The sequence below is a fragment of the Capricornis sumatraensis genome, chromosome 10 (assembly GCF_032405125.1).
Source record: "Capricornis sumatraensis isolate serow.1 chromosome 10, serow.2, whole genome shotgun sequence".
NCBI lineage: Eukaryota > Metazoa > Chordata > Mammalia > Artiodactyla > Bovidae > Capricornis > Capricornis sumatraensis.
The window spans coordinates 70,611,238-70,636,009 of NC_091078.1; the positions used below are offsets into that span (position 1 = coordinate 70,611,238).

Below are 24,772 nucleotides of genomic sequence, written 5' to 3' on the forward strand. Positions count from 1 at the left end.
ACACGACTGAGGGACTAACACACACACACAATATGCAAAAATATACAAAAGAATAAAAAATCTTAGATTTAAATGTTTTATAAAAATATTTTATGAAACCAAACTAGTTTTTATGAAACCACACTAGTTTTATGAAACCAAACTAGTAAACAAACCAATTTGTCATTTATAAAAAATATATAATTAAGAGTGTAAGTCTCACTAATTAGGATATAGAAAGCCAGACATTTACCATAATTTGAGATTTTAATGTGATAAGTAAGTGGTATGAATATTTCAGATTATTTTTCATTAATAAGAGATTTAAAATACAGTAAGAAAATTCAATCTTTAATAATGTAGATAGACTCAAACTACCTAATCATAGCCCTAAATTTATGCAGAATAATTTTAAAAAAACTATTAAAGAAAAGTGAGAATTTCCAATCTGTCACATATCAAAACATGGCTTAGTATAAATCATTAAAAAAAAGAAAGAACACCCAGTTGACGTCAAACTATATTAAGCAAACTGAACAATTGACATTTTCAGATAAGGAAGGATGCACATGTCAAAATTAACTGGAACATTTTAATTGATGGTTTTGGTAACATTGATAAAGATAAAGGCTGACTTTCTATCCTTCTTTTGGATTTTTCTAAAAGATACTTCAAAATGCTATCTGGAGGGTTATAAAGAACATATTAATAAGGTACATTAAAATATTCTATCTTTATTCACATAAGCCTCTCTGGCATTTAAAAACAAAACAGAGCTACGAGTGTAGATATGCTTGGTTATCTAAAAACTGGGAAAACATTCTGGTGATAAAAATGGAACTTTGCATAAATAATTATCAAAGAGAATATAAGCCACAGAGAAGAAAGCAAAAGACATTGAAGTGATTGATTACATATAATATAGGTATATATTTAAATTAGAACTTAAGGCTGAGGTTACATTGCTAACAGATAATAGATTATAAAAGCATGTATGAAAATATCAAAGTACCATGGAATATGGTAAGGCTTCTAAAAATTTAGTAGCAAGTTATAGAGCATTTATAGAGATTATTTTGCTTCTAAATTTATTCAGCAAATATTCATTAAACATCTATTGTGTTCCAGGTACTGTGTTAAATATTACAATAGGTATGTGAAAAATAGATAATGTCAATATCAAGGATATTATTTTGCAGAACTAAACTCATTGGTCAAAACACAAACAGATTGTAAACTATTATTGCATGGTGTCTGCACAAGTCCTCTACTAAGCATATGTATGCATTCTGTGCTCAGTCATGTCCAACTCTTTGCGACCCCATGGACTGTAGCCCACTAGGCTCCTCTGTCCATGGGATTTCTTGGGCAAGAATACTGAAGCAGATTGCCATTTCCTCCTCCAGGGGTTCTTCCCAACCAAAGGATCGGACACATGTCTCTTAAGTCTCCTGCAGTTGCAGGCGGATTCTTTAACCACTAGTGCCACTTGGGAAGCCCTAAAAATGTCAGCTTATTGAATCATTAAGTAAACCTCTGTGCTCACTATTCATATCATCCCCATTTTACAAGTCAGGAAAGGGAGGCATGGAAAGAAGGGGGTACATCAATGTACCTGCTACGTAGTATAGATTCCAACCATGTCTGTCTCTCTAGACTAGGATGCACTTACTTTAGCAAGTGCTCTTTCACTTTAAGTTTACAAGGTATAGTTAAACTAATGAGGCCAAATGTTTATTTAGGTTTTTCTGTAACATCTTATGGAAAATCCAAATACACCCTGGCCAACCTAATAGTTTCTCAGAGTACAAATTTGAGTGGACACACACACACACACACACACACACACACATGCATATGATAATCTTTAATATTTGGAGAGACAGTGAGAATACTGTGAAATGTAGTGAATAAGAGGAGGGGTATGATAGAGAAAGTTACATAGTTTACGCCAGATTCCCTAGGAAACAAGTGTGGAGCACTTTCACAGCATCATCTTTCAGGATTTGGAATAGCTCAACTGGAATTCCATTGCCTCCACTAGCTTTGTTCATAGTGATGCTTCCTTAGGCCCACTTGACTTCACATTCCAGGATGTCTGGCTCTAGGTGAGTGATCACACCATTGTGATTATCTGGGTCATGAAGATCTTTTTTGTACGGTTCTTCTGTGTATTCTTGCTACCTCTTCTTAATATCTTCTGCTTCTGTTAGGTCCATTCCATTTCTGTCCTTTTTTGAGCCCATCTTTGCATGAAATGTTCCCTTGGTATCTCTAATTTTCTTGAAGAGATCTCTAGTCTTTCCCATTCTGTTCTTTTCCCTCTATTTCTTTGCATTAATCACTGAGAAAGGCTTTCTTATCTCTCCTTGCTATCCTTTGGAACTCTGCTTTCAAATGAATATATCTTTCCTTTTCTCCTTTGCTTTCACTTCTCTTCTTTTCTCAGTTATTTGTAAGGTGTCCTCAGACAGCCTTTTTAATTTTTTGCATTCCTTTTTCTTGGGAATGGTCTTGATCCCTGTCTCCTGTATAATATCACAAACCTCTGTCCATAGTTTATCAGGCACTCTGTCTATCAGATCTAGTCCCTTAAATCTATTTCTCACTTCCACTGAATTTAACTCAGATGACCATTATATCTATTACTGTGGGCAGGAATCCCTTAGACGAAATGGAGTAGCTGTGATAGTCAACAAAAGACTCTGAAATGCAGTACTTGGATACAATCTCAAAAATGACAGAACTCTCTCTATTCGTTTCCAAGGCAAACAATTTCATATCACAGTAATCCAAATCTATGCCCCCACTAGTAATGCTGAAGAAGCTAAATTTGAACGGTTCTATGAAGACCTACAAGATCTTCTAAAACTAACACCCCCAAAAGATGCCCTTTTCATTATAGGGGACTGGAATGCAAAAGTAGGAAGTCAAGAAACACCTGGAGTAACAGGAAAATTTGGCCTTGGAGTACAGAATGAAGCAGGGCAAAGGCTAATAGAGTTTTGCCAAGAGAATGCACTCGTTATAGCAAACACCCTCTCCCAGCAATACAAAAGAAACTCTACACATGGACTTCCAGATGGTCAACATCGAAATGAGATTGATTATATTCTTTGCAGCCAAAGATGAAGAAGCTCTATACAGTCAGCAAAAACAAGACCGGGGGTTGATTGTGGCTCAGATCATGAACTCCTTATTGCCAAATTCAGACTTAAATCGAAGAAAGTAGGGAAAACCTCTAGACCATTCAGGTATGACCTAAATCAAATCCCTTATGATTATACAGTGGAAGTGACTGAATCTGAGCAATCATATTTAATATTTGTATTACTGAGTCCAAGTTATTCAACTGTGCAAGTTGTCCGCTTTCTCATCTGTAACGTGGGAATATTAATATTATCTGTGTCACTGAATCTTGAGGTGAAAATCAGGTAAAGCGTTTAGCATGCTTAGCAATATGCCCTATGCCTAGTTAGCCATCAGTAGGTCTATGATGAACTAATTTTTCATTCTTCTAAACAATGTAAGCACTTTTGCAATTCCATGAACAGGAACAGCAGGGAAAGGACAAAGTGTTCTGTCACAGTTCAAACAAAGAGACCTGAGAGGTATATGATAGACTTTTCAAAAGGAGACTAATGACAGATTGTCCCCAGCATTTCACTGACTAAGACTCTACACTGAATTCATACCACTTCCTGTCTGTACTTGTGCAATCATTTTTTTCTGATCTGCAGTGTTCTTGTTTTTATTTGGGGTACGGACATAGACTTCTTGTAAGAACTGGATTAATTAAGTGCTACCTATCAATCTTATTTTTCACTGATACCAGTTTTGGTCTTTGCTTTCCTACATGACTCAGACCAGTGTTTTTGAATCTCATTTTGGTTCTTACTCCTGCCTGACATCTTAAAAAATAACCCTTTCCTCTGACTGATTCAGTGGTATGGTTTGTGACTTTAACTAAGAGATATTTATCAGTCCCTGGATTATCTTGGCATCACCAAATACTTAACTGATGGTGTATGTATGTTTCCTCCTTAACTGTTTCTCTGTGATCATTTCACAGTTCAGTGATAACACTGTTCCTCTCCAGTGTCTATTCTCAAATATCCACTTAATTAGAATATTTCACCTGTTCATGCAATCAAATTGAAAAATTTCCCCTAAATTACCAAAGCTTAGTAGTCTATTTAGATGTAAATCACAAATTAAGGCATTTACATTTAAAATGTTCTGTAATAATTAGAATTTAAAGACATTTACATGTATAGATATATTATGATCATTCAACAATAGAATAATTAATAGTTATCACACTATTCTTCTAATTGCATTAGGACATTAATAAAAAGGTGGAAATTCAGAACTACAAGCTGTATCTGACAGTCAAATGACATTGGGGGATTTTATACTGGCATACAAAAATAAAAATACAGAAAAACTGAGCCACCAACATTTGCAAACACTTTAAGGTTAATTGATAAATTGAAGGCAGACTATATAGTTGATAGAACACCCAACATTTCAATCTTCCCACATCGTGGCATGTTAGTAGCACAAAGGGAAAACAAAAGTAATAGATGCCTTAACTTGTTGCCTTCTGCTTTTATATCCTTTGTCGTCTACTTTTGAGCTATTGTGAATAAAACATCATGAACATAGACTGTGATGTCACGTGAACATGTAGGAGTCTTTAACCTGGAACATGTGTCAAATGTTGTGTTATTCTAAGAAATTAAAGACTAGCACTGAATGTTTTTCCTCTTGCTTTCCCAAATTGTATGAGATCAGTTCAGTTCAGTTGCTCAGTCGTATTTGACTCTTTGTAACCCCATGAATCGCAGCATGCCAAGCCTCCCTGTCCATCACCAACTCCTGGAGTTCACTCAGACTCATGTCCATCGAGTCAGTGATGTCATCCAGCCATCTCATCCTCTGTTGTCCCCTTCTCCTCCTGCCCCTAATCCCTCCCAGCATCAGAGTCTTTTCCAATGAGTCAACTCTTCGCATGAGGTGGCCAAAGTATTGGAGTTTCAGCTTTAGCATCAGTACTTCCAGTGAACACCCAGGACTGATCTCCTTTAGAATGAACTGGTTGGATTTCCTTGCAGTCTAAGGGACTCTCAAGAGTCTTCTCCAACACCACAGTTCAAAACATGTTCATTATAAACTTCATAAATATAATAAATATTAGCATTCACATCCAGTTTATCACTACATTGAATCTAAACATGCCCAATCTTTGATTTACCTACATTTAGAAAAAAAAAAAAAATCTATATTATGTAGACATCATATACATAGAAAATGAGGAGGTCTCTGTTTTGTTTTGTTTTGTTTTTTTAGTATTAACCATAGCCTATCACAAAATTTTAGGACACAGAAGACTAGTAATAGCTAAATTTCTTAAACTCAGAGAAATTAGGACATTGGGCAATTACAATTTCATATTGCTGAAACTAGAGCAATGCTGTTATTTTTATAGTTAGATTATTAACTGGAGTATTGCTTCCAGTTCTGTCTAAAGATAATACTGTAGACCATGAAATTTTAATTGACTGTCTAATTTTACTGATATCTAGAAAATGTAAAAGAGATTGGATTAAAATGAGATAAGAAGTAGAAAAGTATGTATAAATTTTGACTCTGCACAATTTAGGTTTTAGGTAAAATGTCCCACTGGAATCCCTTTAAGATCAAATATTGATATTAGTTTTAATAATTTTAGCACCTGATTAGCATAGCTAAGGTGCAATATCTATGCTAATCTTACTGTCATTTAATAAGTTATCTTTTAAAAATTACTTATCTTAACAATCTACAAAAAGTAATATACCAACAAGTAAATACCAATGCTTCCTCATTTAAATCAAAATAAAGGTTTTCTTTTTCATCTTTTTTATATCAGTAACTTTGAACGTCTCTAATGGTATTTATACACAGAAAATATCTCACACCTCTGTCCAGCATAAATTTAATGGTTTAATCAATGGATTATTAAAATGTATTTTATGATTCTTATAAAATCATCAGAGTAGTAAAAAACCCAACAGATAATCTGAAAAAAGAGATAAAAGGATAGAGACAGAATAAAAATGCAGTGCTATGTGCAAACAGAGATGATCGAATAGGCACAGAAAATAGAATCTACTATATGGCACAGATCATAGTCTGTGAAGCACAACACACTTATTATCGTTAATCAATTCTAAACAAGGGAAAATACATACCAGAAAATTCAGCAAAATTTGTGGAAGGAATTTTTAAATATGTTATCTATCTTTTATTTTTTCTGCCTTTTAGGTAAGAGCACAAATATTCTTTTCAGTAAAGAGTTAAGTTCAAAAGAGAAAACAAATGTTCTCAATTTGCAGATATTTCTGTTTTTAAAAAATTAATTGCTTTACTTATTTTTGGTCACCCCACATGGCTTGTGGGATCTTAGTTACCCAACCAGAGACTGAACCTGGGCCCTCAGCAGTGAGATCAGAGTTCCCACAAATCTTTCTTAGAGTACATGAAAGCCTAGAGGTCTCTTCCCCAAGTATCTAGTAGATTTGTACTCCATTGCTTCCTTTCCTGGTGGCTCAGTGGAATCCCTGATCTGGGAAGATCCCGTGGAGAAGGAAATGGCAACGCACTCCAGTATTCTTGCCAGGATAATTCCATGAACAGAGGAGCCTAGAGGGCTACAGTCTGTGGAGTCGCAGAAGAATTGGACATGACTGAGCACCCACATACACACATTATTATAATATCATACAGAATATTTCCACTGAGCTAAAAATTCTTTGTATTCTACCTATTTGTTTTCCCTCCTCCACCTATTTGTTTGTCCCTCCTTGGCAACCACGGATTTTTGTACTGCCTCCAAAGTTTTGCCTTTTCCAGAATGTCAAATAGTTATCATCACACAGTATATAAATTTTCAGATTGGCTTTCTCCCTAGATAATATGTATTTAAGATCCTTCCATGTGTTTCCATGACTTGTTAGCTCGTTTATTTTTAACACTGAATAATATTCCATTGCCTGGCTATACCACAGTTTATTAGCCATTTCCTTACTTAAGAATATCTTGGTTGCTTCCAATCTGGGCAATTATGAATAAAGATGCCATAAATTATATAGTGTGGAAGATTTTGTGTGGACATATTTTCAAATCCTTTGAGTAAACATTAAGGAGTACAATATCTGAGTTCTATAATAAGAGTAATTTTAATTTTGTAAGAAACTGCCAAACTATCTTTCAAAGTGGCTGTACTATGTTGCATTCCCATCAACAGTGAATGACAGTTCCCATTCCTCCATATCCTTGCCAGCATTTGGTGTTAGTGTTCCAAATTTTGGTCATTCTAATCTGTGTGTAGTGGTATCTTGTTTCAATTTACATTTTCCTGATGACATATGCTACGGAACATCTTTTCAAATGTGTATCTACCATCTGTGTATCTTGTATGCTGAAGAGTATGTTAAGGTCTTTTGCCCATTTTATAATAGAGTTACTTTCCTATCCTTGAGTTTAAAGGGTTCTTTGCAAATTTTAGATAAAAATCTTTTATTAGATGTATATTCTGAAAATATTTTTTCCCAGACTGTGGCTGGACTTCTCATTATGTTGGCATTGTCTTTCACAGAACAGAAGCTTTTTTCCTTTTTTTTTATTTCAATGAAGTCCAAGTTATTATGTCTTTCCTTCATGGATCTGCCTTTGATATTGTATCTAAAAATCATGGCCTTTCCCAAGGTCATCTAGATTTTCCCCTATGATATCTTCTAAGAATTTTACAGTTTTGTTTTCTACATTTAAGTCTGTGGTTTATTCTGAGTTGTTTTTTTTTTTTTTTTCCTTTGTGAAAGGTATAAGGTCTGTGTCTAAATTTTTTTGCATGTGGTTTTCCAATTGCTTCAGCACCATTTGTTGAAAATAATATCTTTATTTTACTGCTTCTGCTCCTTTCTCATAATTTTCTTTCTAGACAAGCTTTCACTCTGTAAATAGATTGTAAAAGTAGGCTTTTTTTTAAAAATTGAAGTATAATTGCTTTATAATGTTGTGTTAGTTAAAGCTAAGTTTTTTGCTTCAGGTGACACAGAGGTTTTAAGACCATGACCTCTAAAATTAGCTTGGTTTTCCTTTGTGTTCTGACTCTCTCCTGTTGGCTTTGTTACTTTGGAAGCACTTGTTTTCTATGAAAATTTATATGTAAATGGGAATAACAGTAGTTACAACATCAGTTTGTTTTGTGAATTAAAATTTTTAAGTGCATTTTTTTAAATGCTGAATTAAGCCTAGCAGATAATGACTATCACCAAATGGTAGCTGTTATTCTTTATTTGTATTTTTTAAGAAGTCATAATTCATAGAAAGAAAAGTGAAAGTGAAGTCGCTCAGTCATGTCCTACTGTTTGCTTCCCCATGGACTACCAGGAGGAGCCTACCAGGCTCCTCGGTCCAAGGGATTTTCCAGGCAAGAGTACTGAAGTGGGTTGCCATTTCCTTCTCCAGGGATCTTCCCCATCCAGGGATTGAACCCTGGTCTCCATCATTGTAGGCAGACACTTTACCATCTGAGCCACCAGGAAAGTCCATAGATATTACATAAATATGCATTTTCTGATTGTGTATACCCCAGAACCTTTAGTCTCTTTCTAGGAGCAGATGTATATTTATTATCATTACCAATAAAAGTCACTTAGGCAAATAATTTCTTAATTTAAAATAAAAGCTAGTATAGGTATAAACATAGGGCTTATTTAGCTAAATGACTTTCAAGTTAGTTTGTTGATACCATATAAACTAGGACAAAACTTGAGGTAAAGAAATACATTCAAATCAGTCTTACCTAGTATATATGTATGACTCTTTGCGACCCTGTGGACTGTAGCCTACCAGGCTCCTCCATCCATGGGATTTTCCAGGCAAGAGTACTGGAGTGGGTTGCCATTTCCTTCTCCAGGAGATCTTCCCAACCCAGGGATCGAACCCAAGTCTCCCGCATTGCAGGCAGACACTTTACCCTCTGAGCCACCAGGGATGCATATATATAGAGAGAGCAAATTTTAATCATTATTTAATATAGTTCCAATCATGAAACTGAAGTTTTATTAAAATATTTCATACAAAAATTAATTATTATGTTAATATAGACCCTATTGAGGGGTTTCTAATTCTTTAGTTTATTTACAGAAAACACTGTGATAATATTTGCATTTTATTAGTCTCTTTCCTATCTGCAGACAAGTATTAGTGTTTCTTTGATCTCTCGTATTGATTAACATCATACACAGTGTGTTTAAATTTATATGTAATGGAATGTGAGTGGAGCAGGACAAGTAAACAAAAATAAAAACCTACATGGCATGGCATCAGAATTGGTAGCATAAATAAATTAAATATATTTTTTTCAGAAAATACATTTTTCTCAGGTGCCTAGGGGAAAAACAGGTCATGCATGCCATTTAATTTTTTAACCACTCCTAATGGACAAGAGGAATATATATTTTAAACAGATTAAATAGCTAAAGATATGTTTCTCATGAACTGATTAATCAAAGATGATTTAAGTGTCATTATAGAGCTAACTGAAAGCATTTAGCTAGCCAAAAGATTGTTTAGAGGTGTTACCTAGGGAGATTAAAAATGAAATCAAACACATTTTAATTTGCATAGAAATAAAAACATCACTGCCACCAGTGTCTAAGTTTTTTGTAAAAATTCTTGATTTCTGTAGTTGCATTTTATGCCTAATGCATAATTACTGGTGTGAAGAGCCAAATGTTTCAAAGTTAAATGTTTGGTTCAATTGTTCTAAACTCCAAAGCAGAAATCAGGCATAAAGTATTCGGACCTTAGAATTCAACAAAATGTGACTCCATGTTTAATATATGGAAATAATGTAGGCAACAACTTTGCAGTGGCTCACAAACAACACAAATACAGATTTAGGGTGACTGAATTGTGATATAAATTAGGAGATGGCAGATAGTCTCTGCTAAATAATGTAATTATTTGGAGTCATGATGTGTCTTTATTTTGATGGCATGCCAAAGAGTGTGCTGCTAGGCTGATTCTCATAAAATGTGAAGGAAATGTGATTTAAAATTAACAAAATAGCATCAGATGGAAAGCTTAGCTAAATTAATCCAATGAAAGAGGCCTAAGAGGAATATTTAGCTGTTCAGTAGAAGGAGGGAAAGATAAAGAAAAGTGTCTCCGTTTGCTGCAGTATTTTAGGATGCCTGAGACACAGAAGGGAATTAATACAGATTCATATGCTAACATGCCTTACAGCACAAGCAAATCAAAAGAAAAGACAGGAAATTATAAAGTTGGCAAGGGACAAAAAAGTTGTGAAAATAGGACTTGAAAGAAATGTTTTAAAAAGGATGCTCCCTCAAATAACTAGAGGAGAACGGATTGAAAGGACAATGGGAGAAAGAGCTGTGCAGAGTAGAACGGAGAAGTTTGAACATTGTGAAGACATTTTGGCTACACTTTCATTACATTTATGATGATGAGCCTATTGTGTGATTTTCCTCGGGCTTTAAAATTTTGCAAATGTAAAGTTATATCTGCAGCCTACTTTGAGATAGATAGATGAGATTCAAACACAGCCAGATGAACTTAAACTAGTAAGTTAATTCCTGAGGTCCTTGGTTTCCCTCAAATATAAAAAGTAAGAGAATTGGGCTGAACCATTCACGATTATTACCTTTTTCACTCCAGCTTTATAATTCAGGGATTACAGAATATGTGTATCTGGGAAAGTCTTCCCCTCACTATCTTAAACATGGGTAGTTTTGAAAGTGGTGGATGCTAGTGGGATTTCCAGTTTTAGATCGCTTCTTGGCCTTTTGGCTAAGATCAAGTGGTGGCTCAGATGGAAAGCGTCTGTCTACAATGTGGGAGACCTGGATTCGATCCCTGGGTTGGGAAGTTCCCTGGAGAAGGAAATGGCAACCCACTCCAGTGCTCTTGCCTAGAAAATCCTATGGACGGAGGAGTCTGGTGTCCATGGGGTCGCAAAGAGTTGGACACGACTGCGTGACTTCACTTTTTTTTTCTTTTTGGCTACTGAATTATTGTATTCCTCAGAAACTTTACAAAACTAACTTTACAAACTGACTGAGCAGGGGGAGGGTCAACTGGACATGCCTCATTGTCTGCTGACTCTAATTCCTTCTTAATTGTAACATAATTTCATGCCTAGATCAAGTCCTTTATGGAGCTTAGGAAGTTTATCCTTATGTGTTGAATTTTCATATCCCTGACTATATGTCAACAAAAATTATAGTTGATGTTACATTGATAATCCAAGGGCTTCCTTGTGGTTCAGTGGTTAGGAATCTGCCTGCCAATGCAGGGAACATGGGTTTGATCCTTGGACTGGGAAGATCCTACAGTCCATGGGATAACTAAGCCCACGCATCACAACTAGTGAGCCTGCGTCCTAAAGCCTGCACACCGTAACTACTGAAGCCTGTGTTCCCCAGTACCCATGTTCTGCAACAAGAGAAGCTACTGAAATGAGAAGCCCATGCACCATGGCTAGAGAGTAGCTCCTGCTTGCTGCAACTAGAGAAAACCCAAGCACAACAATGAAGACCTTGCTCAGCCCTAAACAAATACATTAATAATTTTTTAGAAAAGAAAAGAAAAGAATCAGTCATTTGAACATTGTGGATGCAGGATGTTAAGCCATTAAGTGAACTGATTTATTTTATTATATTGATGTGAATTAAGACTCCATCTTTCAGTATGTTGACAACAAATGGATTTATTCTAATACTTTTTATAGATATAAAGATGGGATTTGTGCATGTCACTGTTTTCAGAAGAGCTTTTGTCTAACTGGAAAGAAAAATGAGGAACAAATAACTTGTACAGTATGACAGTCTGCCTTTAGAGCCACAGATGGACACTATATTACATCAGAAAGCTAATTAAAAACCTAGAGTGTGGTGTTAAAGATTACACATGGCTTTGCAATCAGAGCTTCCTGGAATGCTTTTCTATCATTTACCGTCTCTGTGACTTTGGACATGATGCCTAACTTCTCTAAACCTTAGCTTTAACCATCTAAAAAATATGAATAAATGATACCCCCCATAGGCATCATGTGAAAATTAAGTGGTATTGTATCTAACATCTCAACACATGGTCTGTCAATTGTAGGTAGGATATTACTGGATATTATTATAATTAGGTATAAGAAGGCTCAGGTTCAACTGTGGCAAGGGTATATTGCTGACAGAATTGGTTAATTTAATCTGAGAAGGAATGAAACTGTATGTTATTAAGTATACTGAAGAATCCCTGGAATACTCAAAGAACCGACTGTTGGATGACTCATAAAATAATTTGATTCTCTATTTAGAGAAATCATGGATGAAATACATCCTGTATTGAGGAAGGAAAGTCTATATCTATATCTTCAAAATGGCAACAAGTACGAAGCTAACTATGGGTTACAATAACCACACAGAAAAGCTGCTCCTCCCACATTCCTCATCTAGGAAATTTTCCATCTACCCTTCAAGTGCCGGGTCAGTTGCCTCCAACCTGCTGAGGCCTTTCTTTACTCCTGTGAGCTGCATTTGTGTCTCCAGCCCATCCTGTCTGTGGTGACACACGCCCCACTGCACTGGAGGTTTTGACCTGCCTGCTTCCCTCATGAGACTCTGAACTCATTCAGATTTATAAACCTAGAAACTTTCACATGGCCTGTCAAATTGGTTTGCAACTGTGCTTATAAATAAATGAGTAGCTTGACAAGTCACACTTGAGAATCAGATTTGTCAGTCTAAATCAGGAATTCTCCAACTCTGCTCTCAAGAGATCCAGGAGATTTTTAGGGCACTCCTTGGGTTGCTTGTGACTGGAAAGTGGTGAGGGTATTGAGGTGGGGCTCTGATTCTCTCTTCAGGACATTATCCGGATTTGTTCAGTTTTACCTGTTTTATTAAATGAGCTTATGTGTAAATTTCATTTGGAATTTTTTTTAAACTCTATAGTGGAAATTTTTTTAATGAAGGAAATAGGGAAATAATGATTTTTAAAAATGCTCTGACAGCCTCACTCTTCATTTTGAAAATATTAATGAGACTAACTCCCATTTAATTAGTTTGTTTTTTCTTTCTTCAACTGGATCATAATTTCTACCAAGAAAAAATTCTGTTTCTACTTCTATTTATGTACTTTCCTTGTGCCCACTGGTATCTCTAAGAAGGTGTAGCTGTAACAAACAGCTTAACAAACCAGTCAAGCAACCATTTTCTTTACCTAAGGAGCATTATACTTCAAGCCTATCAAGTCAGCACTTCTTTCTTCCAAAGTCAAACCAAGAACAAAAGGTGATTTGTATACATTGTGCTAATAACTGACCTATTCTGTCTTTAAAATTATTGCTGCTGAATATTTATGAAAACTTTGGAAGATATAAATGTCACTCAGAAATTAGAAGCAAGCACATAAGTAAGTTGACACATAGTAAGTTGAAGGCTAATTGTATTCATATTTTCAAAACTAATTGACCTGAGCATTGAGATAAGATGAGGAGCTGAGCATGTTGGTATAGAAAGCAGAGTTCTTAGAGGAAAGAAAATGAGACAAAATTTTTATTTTTTATTTATTTATTTTTTTTTGTAGTTTTTTTTTTAAATTTTAAAATCTTTAATTCTTACATGTGTTCCCAAACATGAACCCCCCTCCCACCTCCCTCCCCATAACATCTCTGTGGGTCATCCCCATGCACCAGCCCCAAGCATGCTGTATCCTGCGTCAGACATAGACTGGCGATTCAATTCTTACATGATAGTATACATGATAGAATGCCATTCTCCCAAATCATCCCACCCTCTCCCTCTCCCTCTGAGCCCAAAAGTTCGTTATACACCGCTGTGTCTTTTTTCCTGTCTTGCATACAGGGTTGTCATTGCTATCTTTCTAAATTCCATATATATGTGTTAGTATACTGTATTGATGTTTTTCTTTCTGGCTTACTTCACTCTGTATAATCGGCTCCAGTTTCATCCATCTCATCAGAACTGATTCAAATGAATTCTTTTTAACGGCTGAGTAATACTCCATTGTGTACATGTACCAAAGCTTTCTTATCCATTCATCTGCTGATGGACATCTAGGTTGTTTCCATGTCCTGGCTATTATAAACAGTGCTGCGATGAACATTGGGGTACATGTGTCTCTTTCAATTCTGGTTTCCTCGGTGTGTATGCCCAGCAGTGGGATTGCTGGGTCATAAGGTAGTTCTATTTGCAATTTTTTAAGGAATCTCCACACTGTTCTCCATAGTGGCTGTACTAGTTTGCATTCCCACCAACAGTGTAGGAGGGTTCCCTTTTCTCCACACCCTCTCCAGCATTTATTGCTTGTAGATTTTTGGATCGCAGCCATTCTGACTGGTGTGAAGTGGTACCTCATTGTGGTTTTGATTTGCATTTCTCTGATAATGAGTGATGTTGAGCATCTTTTTAGGTGTTTGTTAGCCATCCGTATGTCTTCTTTGGAGAAATGTCTATTTAGTTCTTTGGCCCATTTTTTGATTGGGTCGTTTAGTTTTCTGGAATTGAGCTGCATAATTTGCTTGTATATTTTTGAGATTAGTCGTTTGTCAGTTGCTTCATTTGCTATTATTTTCTCCCATTCAGAAGGCTGTCTTTTCACCTTGCGTATATTTTCCTTTGTTGTGCAGAAGCTTTTAATTTTAATTAGATCCCATTTGTTTAGTTTTGCTTTTATTTCCAGAATTCTGGGAGGTGGATCATAGAGGATCCTGCTGTGATTTATGCAAATTATTTGTTTGCTCCAAAGCAGAGTTTCTCTGCTGCTATTGAACAGTCTCAGCTTTACTTGGGAACAGAGTGAATTTGCAAAAATGCAGATTGCTCAACCCTGCTTCATGCCTATGGACTCAAAATCTTGAATGCAACCCTGGGATTCTGCATTTTTCCACAACGTTCTTAGGTGCATAATCATGCATGATCTTGAAATCTTAGGCACAATAATCTTATGCATGATAGTGAAAGCAACTGATCTAGCCTACGAATTCTTAGCAAGTGTACAATGAGGCCTATATGCATTTTCAGTGATAGCTTCTTGTACAAGAATTTATAGGATGCTATTTATTTCTGGAACTTCTTTGCCATATTTACTCTTGGCTTAAATTCACATGATGTTATTTCCCATCATTAAAACATTTTAAATAAGGAACTAAAGCAACGGTAGTCTAAGCAAGACAGTAGTGTAAAATAAAACAGTGCATACCCAGCTGGACAGGTTGGGTTTAAAGGCAGGCTTTACATCTTTAACGACCTGGAGCTTTTTCAGACCATGGCAGGCAGGTGGTTCTATAAGCATTGTGCTAAAGGGTCAGTGCTCCAGGCCAGTGGGGATGAAGGAAAGAAGACTGGATGGCAAGAGGGAAAAAATAGGGCAAGAGTGACACGGGCACACATAGGATTTTAGCTTGTTACATCTTTGCGTGACATAGGCAAGAGTATCAGATGGCTCTTGACATCTTCAGCATGTATTCCCTTGGAAAGGCTCACCTTAACAAGGCTCTCAGGAGTTGAGTATGAACAGTTTAAAATTTTATTACAAAGAAGCACACAGAAGGGAGATTGTAATAAGCCTGGCATTATGCAGACTGTCATTCTTCCTTAAACATGGGAACATATGGTTCATTTGCCTATTTGATACTCATGTTACCTGATGTACTAAGCAGTATTACATTAAGTAGTTGATGATACAAAATAAAATTAGATTTGTTTGCTTGTTCCATTCGGAAGCTCTGCAAGGAGTAAAGGATAGGAAAGCCTACTTAGCAGTTGCTACATTTTGGCTAAAGTTGTATTTTTAAAAATGTGGAGGGGATATTTTAAGAATGAACGATTGGGAATAAAAGTTTAAAAGAAAGGAGGAATAATGGTGATTTAGAAAGCAGTTACTGAAAGATACATGCGTACTATGTGCTCAGTCACTCAGCCATTTCCAACTCTTTGCCATCCCATGGACTGTAACCTGCCAGTCTTCTCTGTCCATGGAATTTTCCAGACATGAATATTGGAGTAGGTAGCCATCCCTTTTTCCAGGGAATCTTCCTCACCCAGAGATCAAACCCATGTCTCTTGCATCTCCTGCATAGGCAGACAATTTTTAACAATGTGCCACTGGAGAAGATACATAGAAAAGGGTCAAAAAGGGAGGGAGCATCATATAAGTGGCTTCCTTATAATCTGGCAGGCAGACTCCCACAGGCTGATTTACAAGGTAAGATGCTTGTGACAAGGCTCCAAGGAGAAAGTGGAGTGATAACAAAGTGTTGGGCAACAGGTTCTGTCACTGTTTGTAACTCTGGAACTATTTTGTCCTTCCTGGTGGCTTAGCAAGAAAAAGAATGAAAACAGACTCACTTTTAATTCTGTTCTTTTTCTGTGTCACTATGCTAAGAACTTTCAAATAGGTTTTCCCAAGGACACCTTTTTATCCATGAAGAGAAGAAAGATCAAGTGACTTGCTCAATAATGATCAATTCTCTTTTGGCACAGAGAATGTCATCTCATCCTTCTTCTTCCTCATCTCCTTTCTCTCATTTCTGCTTCCCCTCTCACTCCTTCCTTGACCTCTTTCAGCTCTCCTCAGACTCCTAAAAATCTCTTTTGTGTCTAGGAAAGAGGTCTTAGGAGTTGAAGTGTCACGCAGATGAAAATGGAGTGGCCCTACCAGACTGCAGCAAAACTATTGAATAAGCATCACTACTAGATTCCATACCAACTTATGGGTTCATACCTTGTCACGGGATGCAGGCATTTTGTGAAATGCTCAGAGCCATGAAGGTTTTATGATGTCATTACTATAGGAGAAATCACAAAATCCATGGTCTCCTAAGATCTTTTTGAAGTATGTGTGTGTGTGCGCGGGGATACATGCACACACACATATGTATCTGAGTGGAAAGAGGTCATGAAATTGGTTCCAAAAGTCCCAACGGTCCTCTTGTTTTAAGTCTATGGCCTGTGACCACATCCTGAAACCAGTTGTTCGGGGGTAGGGGCAGAATCTCTAAGTCTGAATGAGTTTGATTCCCTCTTAATTTAAAAGTGTCCTTTGTATTCAGCTTTTTGAGATTATCAGGGTAAAACTAGTACAAACGTAACTATATACTCTGTGTCTGAAGGTATATTCAAATACACCTTAGAAATGTATATGAATATGAAAAAAAAACTGCACTTTGTTTTTTTGAAAAATATGAAAAGCATGTATACTGACTGGCTTATGGACATGCTTAAAATAGTTATTTTCATTATAATGGCAATTTAACATATAGCTGGATTTGACTTTACTTCATCTCATGAAATGAGAGAGAAATATGGTAGATGTTTTTAGGAAAATGAAAAAACAAGATGGTGTGTTACTTATTAATTCAATTATTATTCTTTTGATAATAGGGAAAAAAATTGGTCCACCTCTTTGTTTCTGTTGCTCAGAGAGTGTATATCCACTCCGACAAAATCTCAGGTGATTTCGGCATCTTTTTGTATGCTGCCTGTCAGAGGACAGCTTTGAGCTCTTGGTCCAGAAAGTTCACGTTTCCTACGTCTTCTATTAAATTCAAGAGGTGATCCCTGCACAGGTAGCCAGCAGTCACTGGGGATAAGGAGATAAATCTAGGCCTTTGATTTCTGTCAGTTCACTTGCTAAGTGGATCCACAAGGCAAAAAAGAAGTGATTAATCAAACTTAGCAGATGTGGAATTGATTCCCTCAGTTGCCTCAGAATGCCTTGCAGAGATAAGCTTCATCTGTATTCATCTTGACTTCCTGTGGTGAAGTCTCTGGTTTTTCCCTTGGCTGATGGAGGTAAGAATGTGCAACTTGGATTTGCATAAAGGTTGGAATAACAGCAATACATGCAGCCAATGGTAACAGAGTATAGACAGATCATCCATCCTTTTCACTCATTCTGTGTCATTTGAGTCACACAGCTCCAAGAGTGAGACAACTATTATTTTCTACAATTTTTTTGAATGAATTAACTGAGGACCAGTTAAATTAAAGGACTTACTAGAATTATCAGCTAAGTGAGAAGTAGAGTTCAGAACAGAAATCAGATCTTCTGACTCCAAATAATTGAAAAGGAAAACACTTTCTTATGTATTATGCATCATGTAGTCGGCTACTTAAAACTTATCCACAGCACCTAGCATAGAATTTGAGGTATAATTGTTGCTCATTAAATACTTACAGGATGAATGAATGAACACATTTTGGGCCTATTAATTATTAAATACATATTAGGTTTAACTGTAGAAATCTCTTAATTCAGGTAGACACAAAACAAAGTGAATTTTAGCTCTCATTCATTTAGCAAAGTAGAAAATATGCATTGGACATCTGTTGTGTTCCAGGTTTGTGCTGGGTGTTAGGTCCATAATGGTGAGTTAGTGAATGGGGCCTTGTACTCAGTGATGCTTAAGTCTAGATACCAGGGACCTCTATAATCTCTGAATCCATCCAAACCGGTCACTTTAGCTAATTTGACAACTCACAGCAATCACCATGTTTGGCACAATCATTCCAGCACCTGAACAAATTAGCAAAGCATGTACAAAATTTTGAGTATGATAGAATCTGCAATTTCAACCTTCCAGATTAATGCTTTGTACTGATTTCTAAAATATAATCTCTATTCTGGCAGTCACTATGTGGATAGCATGTCAAGTATTTCTGTTAGTTTTTTTTTAAATTATTTCATTTTAAATAAATACAAGAACAGTGACCTTAATTAAAAAAAAAAAAAAAAAGTAAGCTAGTGATTTTACTCAAGGTCAGGCCCCTTATCAATGATAGAACTGTAACCCTATTTTTTGATTCCCAGCAAGGGGCTCTTAATAATACACTCCAGTTTCTTGCTGAGGAATATACCATTGCTTCTCTTCAGTTTCAATGCTGTTTCTAAATGATTGGTAGCTCCAGAAAGAATGAGGTAGATGAGTATGACTATACATTTCTAGCAGGAAATCAGGCAGCCTTAGGGTTCTGACTATTTTTAGTTGGAAGAAAACTTTTCTTCTCTGACAGCTAGCCATAAATAGAGACACTGTTAAAGATGGAACTCTTAAAATAGTCAGGACTTCAAATGTGACACATAGGCCAATAAGAAATATAAACCATATTCAGAAATGTTGCTTGATCTGAATTATCAACGCATGAAATTCAGTAAAAATCATGTGACAGTAGGCTTCCAAAAATAAAGAGTTTGAGTGTGTTCTCCATTATTTGTAGAAAGGAAAAGTTCTGGAAACAGAGAAGGCACGTTGGGCATCAGGTCTAAGCTTTACATTAGCTGTAAGCTGTATGCTGTTTCGATTCATGTAATACTGGAAGAAATTTTCAAAAAATATGTATTGCCACCATTTTGTTTTAAAGTAAGCCACAGAGTAAGGTTACTTTGGACAGATTTCTTTAGAATCTTTTCAATCACCTCTAGACAGATAGCTACACTTTATTGGAAGCAAGTGTAGCGACAATGAAATTTCAAAGTAGACTGGATGGTATAGACGTTTTAAAACAGAGGCTAAAAACATGCATTTCCCCATATAGGTATTTCCAAGGTCAAGACTGTTCCTACTTGAAGTCATTTAAACTGTTTTCTATATCTGACTCTTTTAATCTTCCTGTGTATACAGTTATATCATGCTTTAACAGAAGTATGAAAGGATAGGAATTATGTATATTATTTAGATATAATATTCAAGCTGAGGTGGCATTTAAAAAGTATATACTAAGATTCATTATTCTGTGTTTGAGTTTGTGATCTGGTCCTATAAAATTTGGAAAATGGACTAGGTTTCTATCTCCTAGTGTAATTAATTTCATTAGGTTTGGAAATTATGGCTAACCCTGTGGTACACACATATTAATATATACACACACGTGTGAGCACACTCAATTTTCAAATGTATTCACAGACTATAAGTCAAATAATTTTTATTCATATATTGCAAATGTTATAAGAAATAGTGTGTGGCATTAGATACTCTTTTAATATTCTCCTCACCAAAGTATTCTTGCACTGTGGTAGCTATTTACAAGCTGAATGCAGTTACTTTGCTAAGACCTGGGATTTGTCCTGGCATCGCTGATTTGAGAAGGAGAAAAGATCATGGGGAAAAGATTCAGTTACCCTCTAATGGCTCAGATCAAACCTACAGAAGTAAAAATCAAGCTTAGACCTGAATGGGCTTGAAGAGACCACTTTGCTCTCTGTTGCCTTTTAGGAAGATGTGATGCTTCTAATCCATTTTACATATAGAAGCCTAACAAGGACATGTGACTTACTCCAAATTATGGTGCAATTAGGACTGAATAGAGGCTGAGCTATGTTTTCATTGTACCATACCACCTCTACAGTAGTAAATAGTCAATGCCCTTTCTTTCCTTCCTCCTCCTTTCCTTCCTCCCTTCCTTCTTTCCTTTCTTTATTTTAAAATATTTTTCTATTGGAATATAATTACTTTCCTGTATTGTGTTAGTTTCTGCTGTACAGCAGTGTGAATGTGAATCAGCCATAAGTAAACATATATCCCCTCCCTCTTGACCTCCCTCCCACCCCCACATTCCACCCGAACTAGGCTCCGTGTGCTACGCAGCAGCTTTCCACTGCTTGCCTGTTTTACACACGGTAGCGTATCTATGCCACTGCTACTCTCTGAATCCATCCCCTCTCTGCTTCCCCTGCCGTGTCCACAGTCCCATTCTCTATGTCTGCCTCTCCCTTTCTTCCCTGGAAGTTGCTTCATCTGTACCATCTGTACCAATTTTTTATTGATTCTGCATGTATGCATTAATATACGGTGTTCATTTTTCTTTTTGTGACTTCATTCTAATTTTTACCTGCAGCCTGTTTGAAAATCCCCATGATAAGACTACAGAAAGGCCATCAAGTCAACACCAATAGAAGCATAGGTGCTGCATTTCTCAATAAGCTACATGAAGTCTTGGTTTTAATGAAATCGGTCTTCTCAGAAGACAATAGAAGCAAGGACAGGATAGGAAGCCTGCAGAGACACAAAGTCTCACAGTGCTGGCTGTGTGTGACCCTTGAAAAATACTGCTTAAGGTCATCTATACCTGGCAGAGATACACATCTACTGGGGCTTGATTTTTTTCAACTTTTTAGGATGCATATTCAGAAGATAATTTTATTTGTTTTCTTTTGTTGAAACATGTAATGAAATTCTAAAGCAGCGAGTGAATACAATCATGAAAGATGTACATAAAAATCACATGGACCATGCTTTTAATCCCAGTGAGACAAGAATGAATCTGATTTAACTATCAGTAACTGTTCTGGAGTCAAAAAGCTTCCAAATACATCCTCTATACAAATAAAACATAAATCTGAAAACCTGTTTTAAAAAGCAGTTTCCCTTGTACCCTACAAAGCTTTCTCTCTCTCTCATTTTCTTACCTTCATCCAAATCTTCTCCCCCCTCCCTTTTTTTTTTTCTCGCTTCCCAACACCCTTACTTGCATTCAGATCTTTAAAGGTTATGGAGGGTAAACAGTAGTCATTCTTGCTCTTTAGGTGAAAACTTACAGTCACTTTAGTAAATGAAGCAGAGCTAATCAATTTATCCCAATGCTCAGTACAGAGCCTGTGTTTGAGGCTATGGGATTCTCTTGAGTTTTCCTGTTCTATAGCAGTGCATTTAAACCTTGATTAGGATTGAGGTGAAAGAGAAAACATTTAAAGAGGATGCGCATCCAGATTTGTTGGGAGTGCTTGTAGCCGTCTCCCAGGTACTCTAGAAGGGAAGGAGACCAACTGGGGCAGGCACCAGCTTTCCTTTCGTCTTTTTTCACCTTTCTTTTCATAGCATCTGTTCTTATGTGTTGAGGCATTCCCTCCCAGAATAGCCATTCTGTGAAGCTGGTAATGCCTCACATATTCATCCTTTTGGAAACATTCATTCATTTTGCAGATACTTACTGAGTTTAGGTTCTATGCCAAGGCACAGGGCATACAAGAATAAATTTGACAGGATCCCTATCCTGGGAAAAGCTTCAGTTCTGGGCTGTAGAGTCCCTGGGAGACAGAAAAGGAAAAGAAAGAGTGCCTTCGGAAGAGCTTTCTCTTTCTCGTCAGGAGTGTGCAAGGCCTCAGTGAGAGATATAACAGTGAGAGCATTCTACAAAATCAGCACTGCTTATTTGCTTGTTTTAACCAAAGAGGAGAGTGAAAAAGTTGGCTTAAAGCTCAACATTCAGAAAACTAAGATCATGGCATCTGGTCCCATCACTTCATGGGAAATAGATGGGGAAACAGTGGAAACAGTGTCAGACTTTTTTCTGGGGAGCTCCAAAATCACTGCAGATGGTGATTGCAGTGATGAAATTAAAAGACACTTACTCCTTGGAAGGAAAGTTATGACCAACCTAGATGGCATATTAAAAAGCAGAAACATTACTTTGCCAACAAAGGTCTGTCTAGTCAATGGTTTTTCCAGTGGGTCATGTATGGATGTGAGAGTTGGACTATAAAGAAAGCTGAGCACTGAAGAATTGATGCTTTTGAACTGTGGTGTTGGAGAAGACTCTTGAGAGTCCCTTGGACTGCAAGGAGATCCAACCAGTCCATTCTAAAGGAAATCGGTCCTGGGTGTTCATCGGAAGGACTGATGCTGAAGCTGAAACTCCGGTAATTTGGCCGCCTCATGCAAAGAGTTAACTCATTGGAAAAGACCCTGATGCTGGGAGGGATTAGGGGCAGGAGGAGAAGGGGATGACAGAGGATAAGATGGCTGGATGGTATCACTGACTCGATGGACATGAGTTTGGGTGGACTCCAGGAGTTGGTGATGGACAGGGAGGCCTGGCATGCTGTGATTCATGGGGTTGCAGAGTCGGACACGACTGAGCGACTGAACTGAACTGAACCGAACCTAATTTTCTCTCTTCCTGACCACAAATGCAGTTTGAGATCAGAAATGACAAAACGGTGTCCCTTTAACCAACCCATGGATGTTTTTTCTGGCCCAGAGTTTCAATGCCAAAATTTAGATTTCTAGCTTTTCCTGAAATGTTAAAAGTTCTACCCATAAAACAACATTTGACTGAATTCAGATTTGTGACTACACCTTTTAGGTGTAGAACTCACTCTCCACTCCTTCACAGGATTTTGAGATTGACAGATTTCCGTGTTTTGTCATGACAATTGAGCTGTCTTTTCTTTTACCTGGTGCATCTTGTTATTTGTGTTACCTGCCTGGTATGCATATGAGTTTGTGGCACATACGATGCTGAAGAAGTTACCATGAAATCATTTTCATACCATCAGCATGTGGCTATTTCATAGTAGCACCCTATTGTGTATCTGACCACATAGAAACACATGTGGGTCCTTACATTTGAGTTGGAACTTTAGTCAAATCAACTCTGAATATACAAGGTTCTATAGCACAATGGAATGAAATCTGTTATAAGTAAAGAAAAACACCTGTTTTGTGCTGTCAAAACTCTCCCAGAGAACTTGCCAGTGCTGATCTGGGATTTCTCAATCACATCCATAATAGGAGGAAACCTCTCTTCTTTCTCTACGGGAACCTCTCTACATTTTTTTTTCATGTGGTGAGTTCATTTTGTCATGGAGTGAACACCTGTGTGACTATTTAAAAACCACAACACCAGGTGTGTGAGTATGAATGTCTCTCTCCTTTGTGTATGCTCTTCTCACTGATTTCTCAGCAGGCTGGGTCAGGAAAAAGGCTTCAAACTGAATATAGAAAAAGGTCTTAAAGGATTTCTTAAAATATATCTATTACAAGCACATGCACTGAAAATATTGCAGTCAAATTATACAAACAGTTCATAGCCTTGTAAATTCCTTTTGTTTATACCATCATGTGAAAATGTTCAAATCTACAGATAACACAATTGCAAGCTTACTGTAAGAGAGAGAATTTTAGAAAACCTAGTAAACTCTAAAATCTGGAAGATATTATATTATAAAATATTTAAAATATTAAATCAAAAGAGATTTTTTTTACCTTTTGCTTTGTCTCAGGCTCTCTATTCCTCTTTTCCAGGAAATAGTGGCCCTGGGGAAAGCATTTGGTTTACATTCGATCACAATATCCCCACCAACTTGAACAACTGAATATTTTTTAAGGGGATTTTTGGAGAAATCAGGAGCTGAGGCTAAAAACAAAATCACAGAATTATTCAATTACTTATCTAATCAACATGTTGTAACCGAAGAACTGATGCAGTATCCTAGATAGAATCTAATATCTGTAAAAAACAAAAACAAAAACAAAAACCTCTTTTTGAAGCTACTTTGCTCAAGGTGTTTTGGAGCTCATTGTGGACTTGGCATTTTGGAGTCTCTGTTTCCATTTGTAAAATGAAGATGGCAATAGATATTACCTCAGTCAGTTAGTCTGGGTCTTGAATGAGGTAACATTCAGTAAAGAAGGTTAAGTACCAACTGGCACAAATTATTGGCTCAATAAGTGTAAATTATTTTTGTTTTGGTAATGGTCATTGAGATAACAAAAGCAGGCTAGAGTTAGGGAGGAAGCAAGTTACAAAAGGTCATATTTTTGATAGTATTTATAATAAAGAAAGTGAAGATGGTTTCACGAGAGAGAGAGGGAGAGAGAGCGCGCACACAATGAAATACCTTTTCAATAAATCAAAAGCAGTATATTATTATTTCAGGTTTCTTTAGGCATACCATTAACTGGAAAAATGGAAATAGTCTG

General features: G+C 36.6%; 1 protein-coding gene across 1 annotated transcript in view; it reads right to left on the reverse strand.

The window, feature by feature from the left end:
• The window catches only part of CNTN6 (contactin 6), a 170,576-nt gene that overhangs the window by 48,006 nt on the left and 97,798 nt on the right, over nucleotides 1-24,772 (reverse strand). Inside the window, 1 exon segment of the mRNA XM_068982444.1 lies at nucleotides 24,056-24,206. Coding sequence (XP_068838545.1) covers nucleotides 24,056-24,206 — 151 coding nt within the window.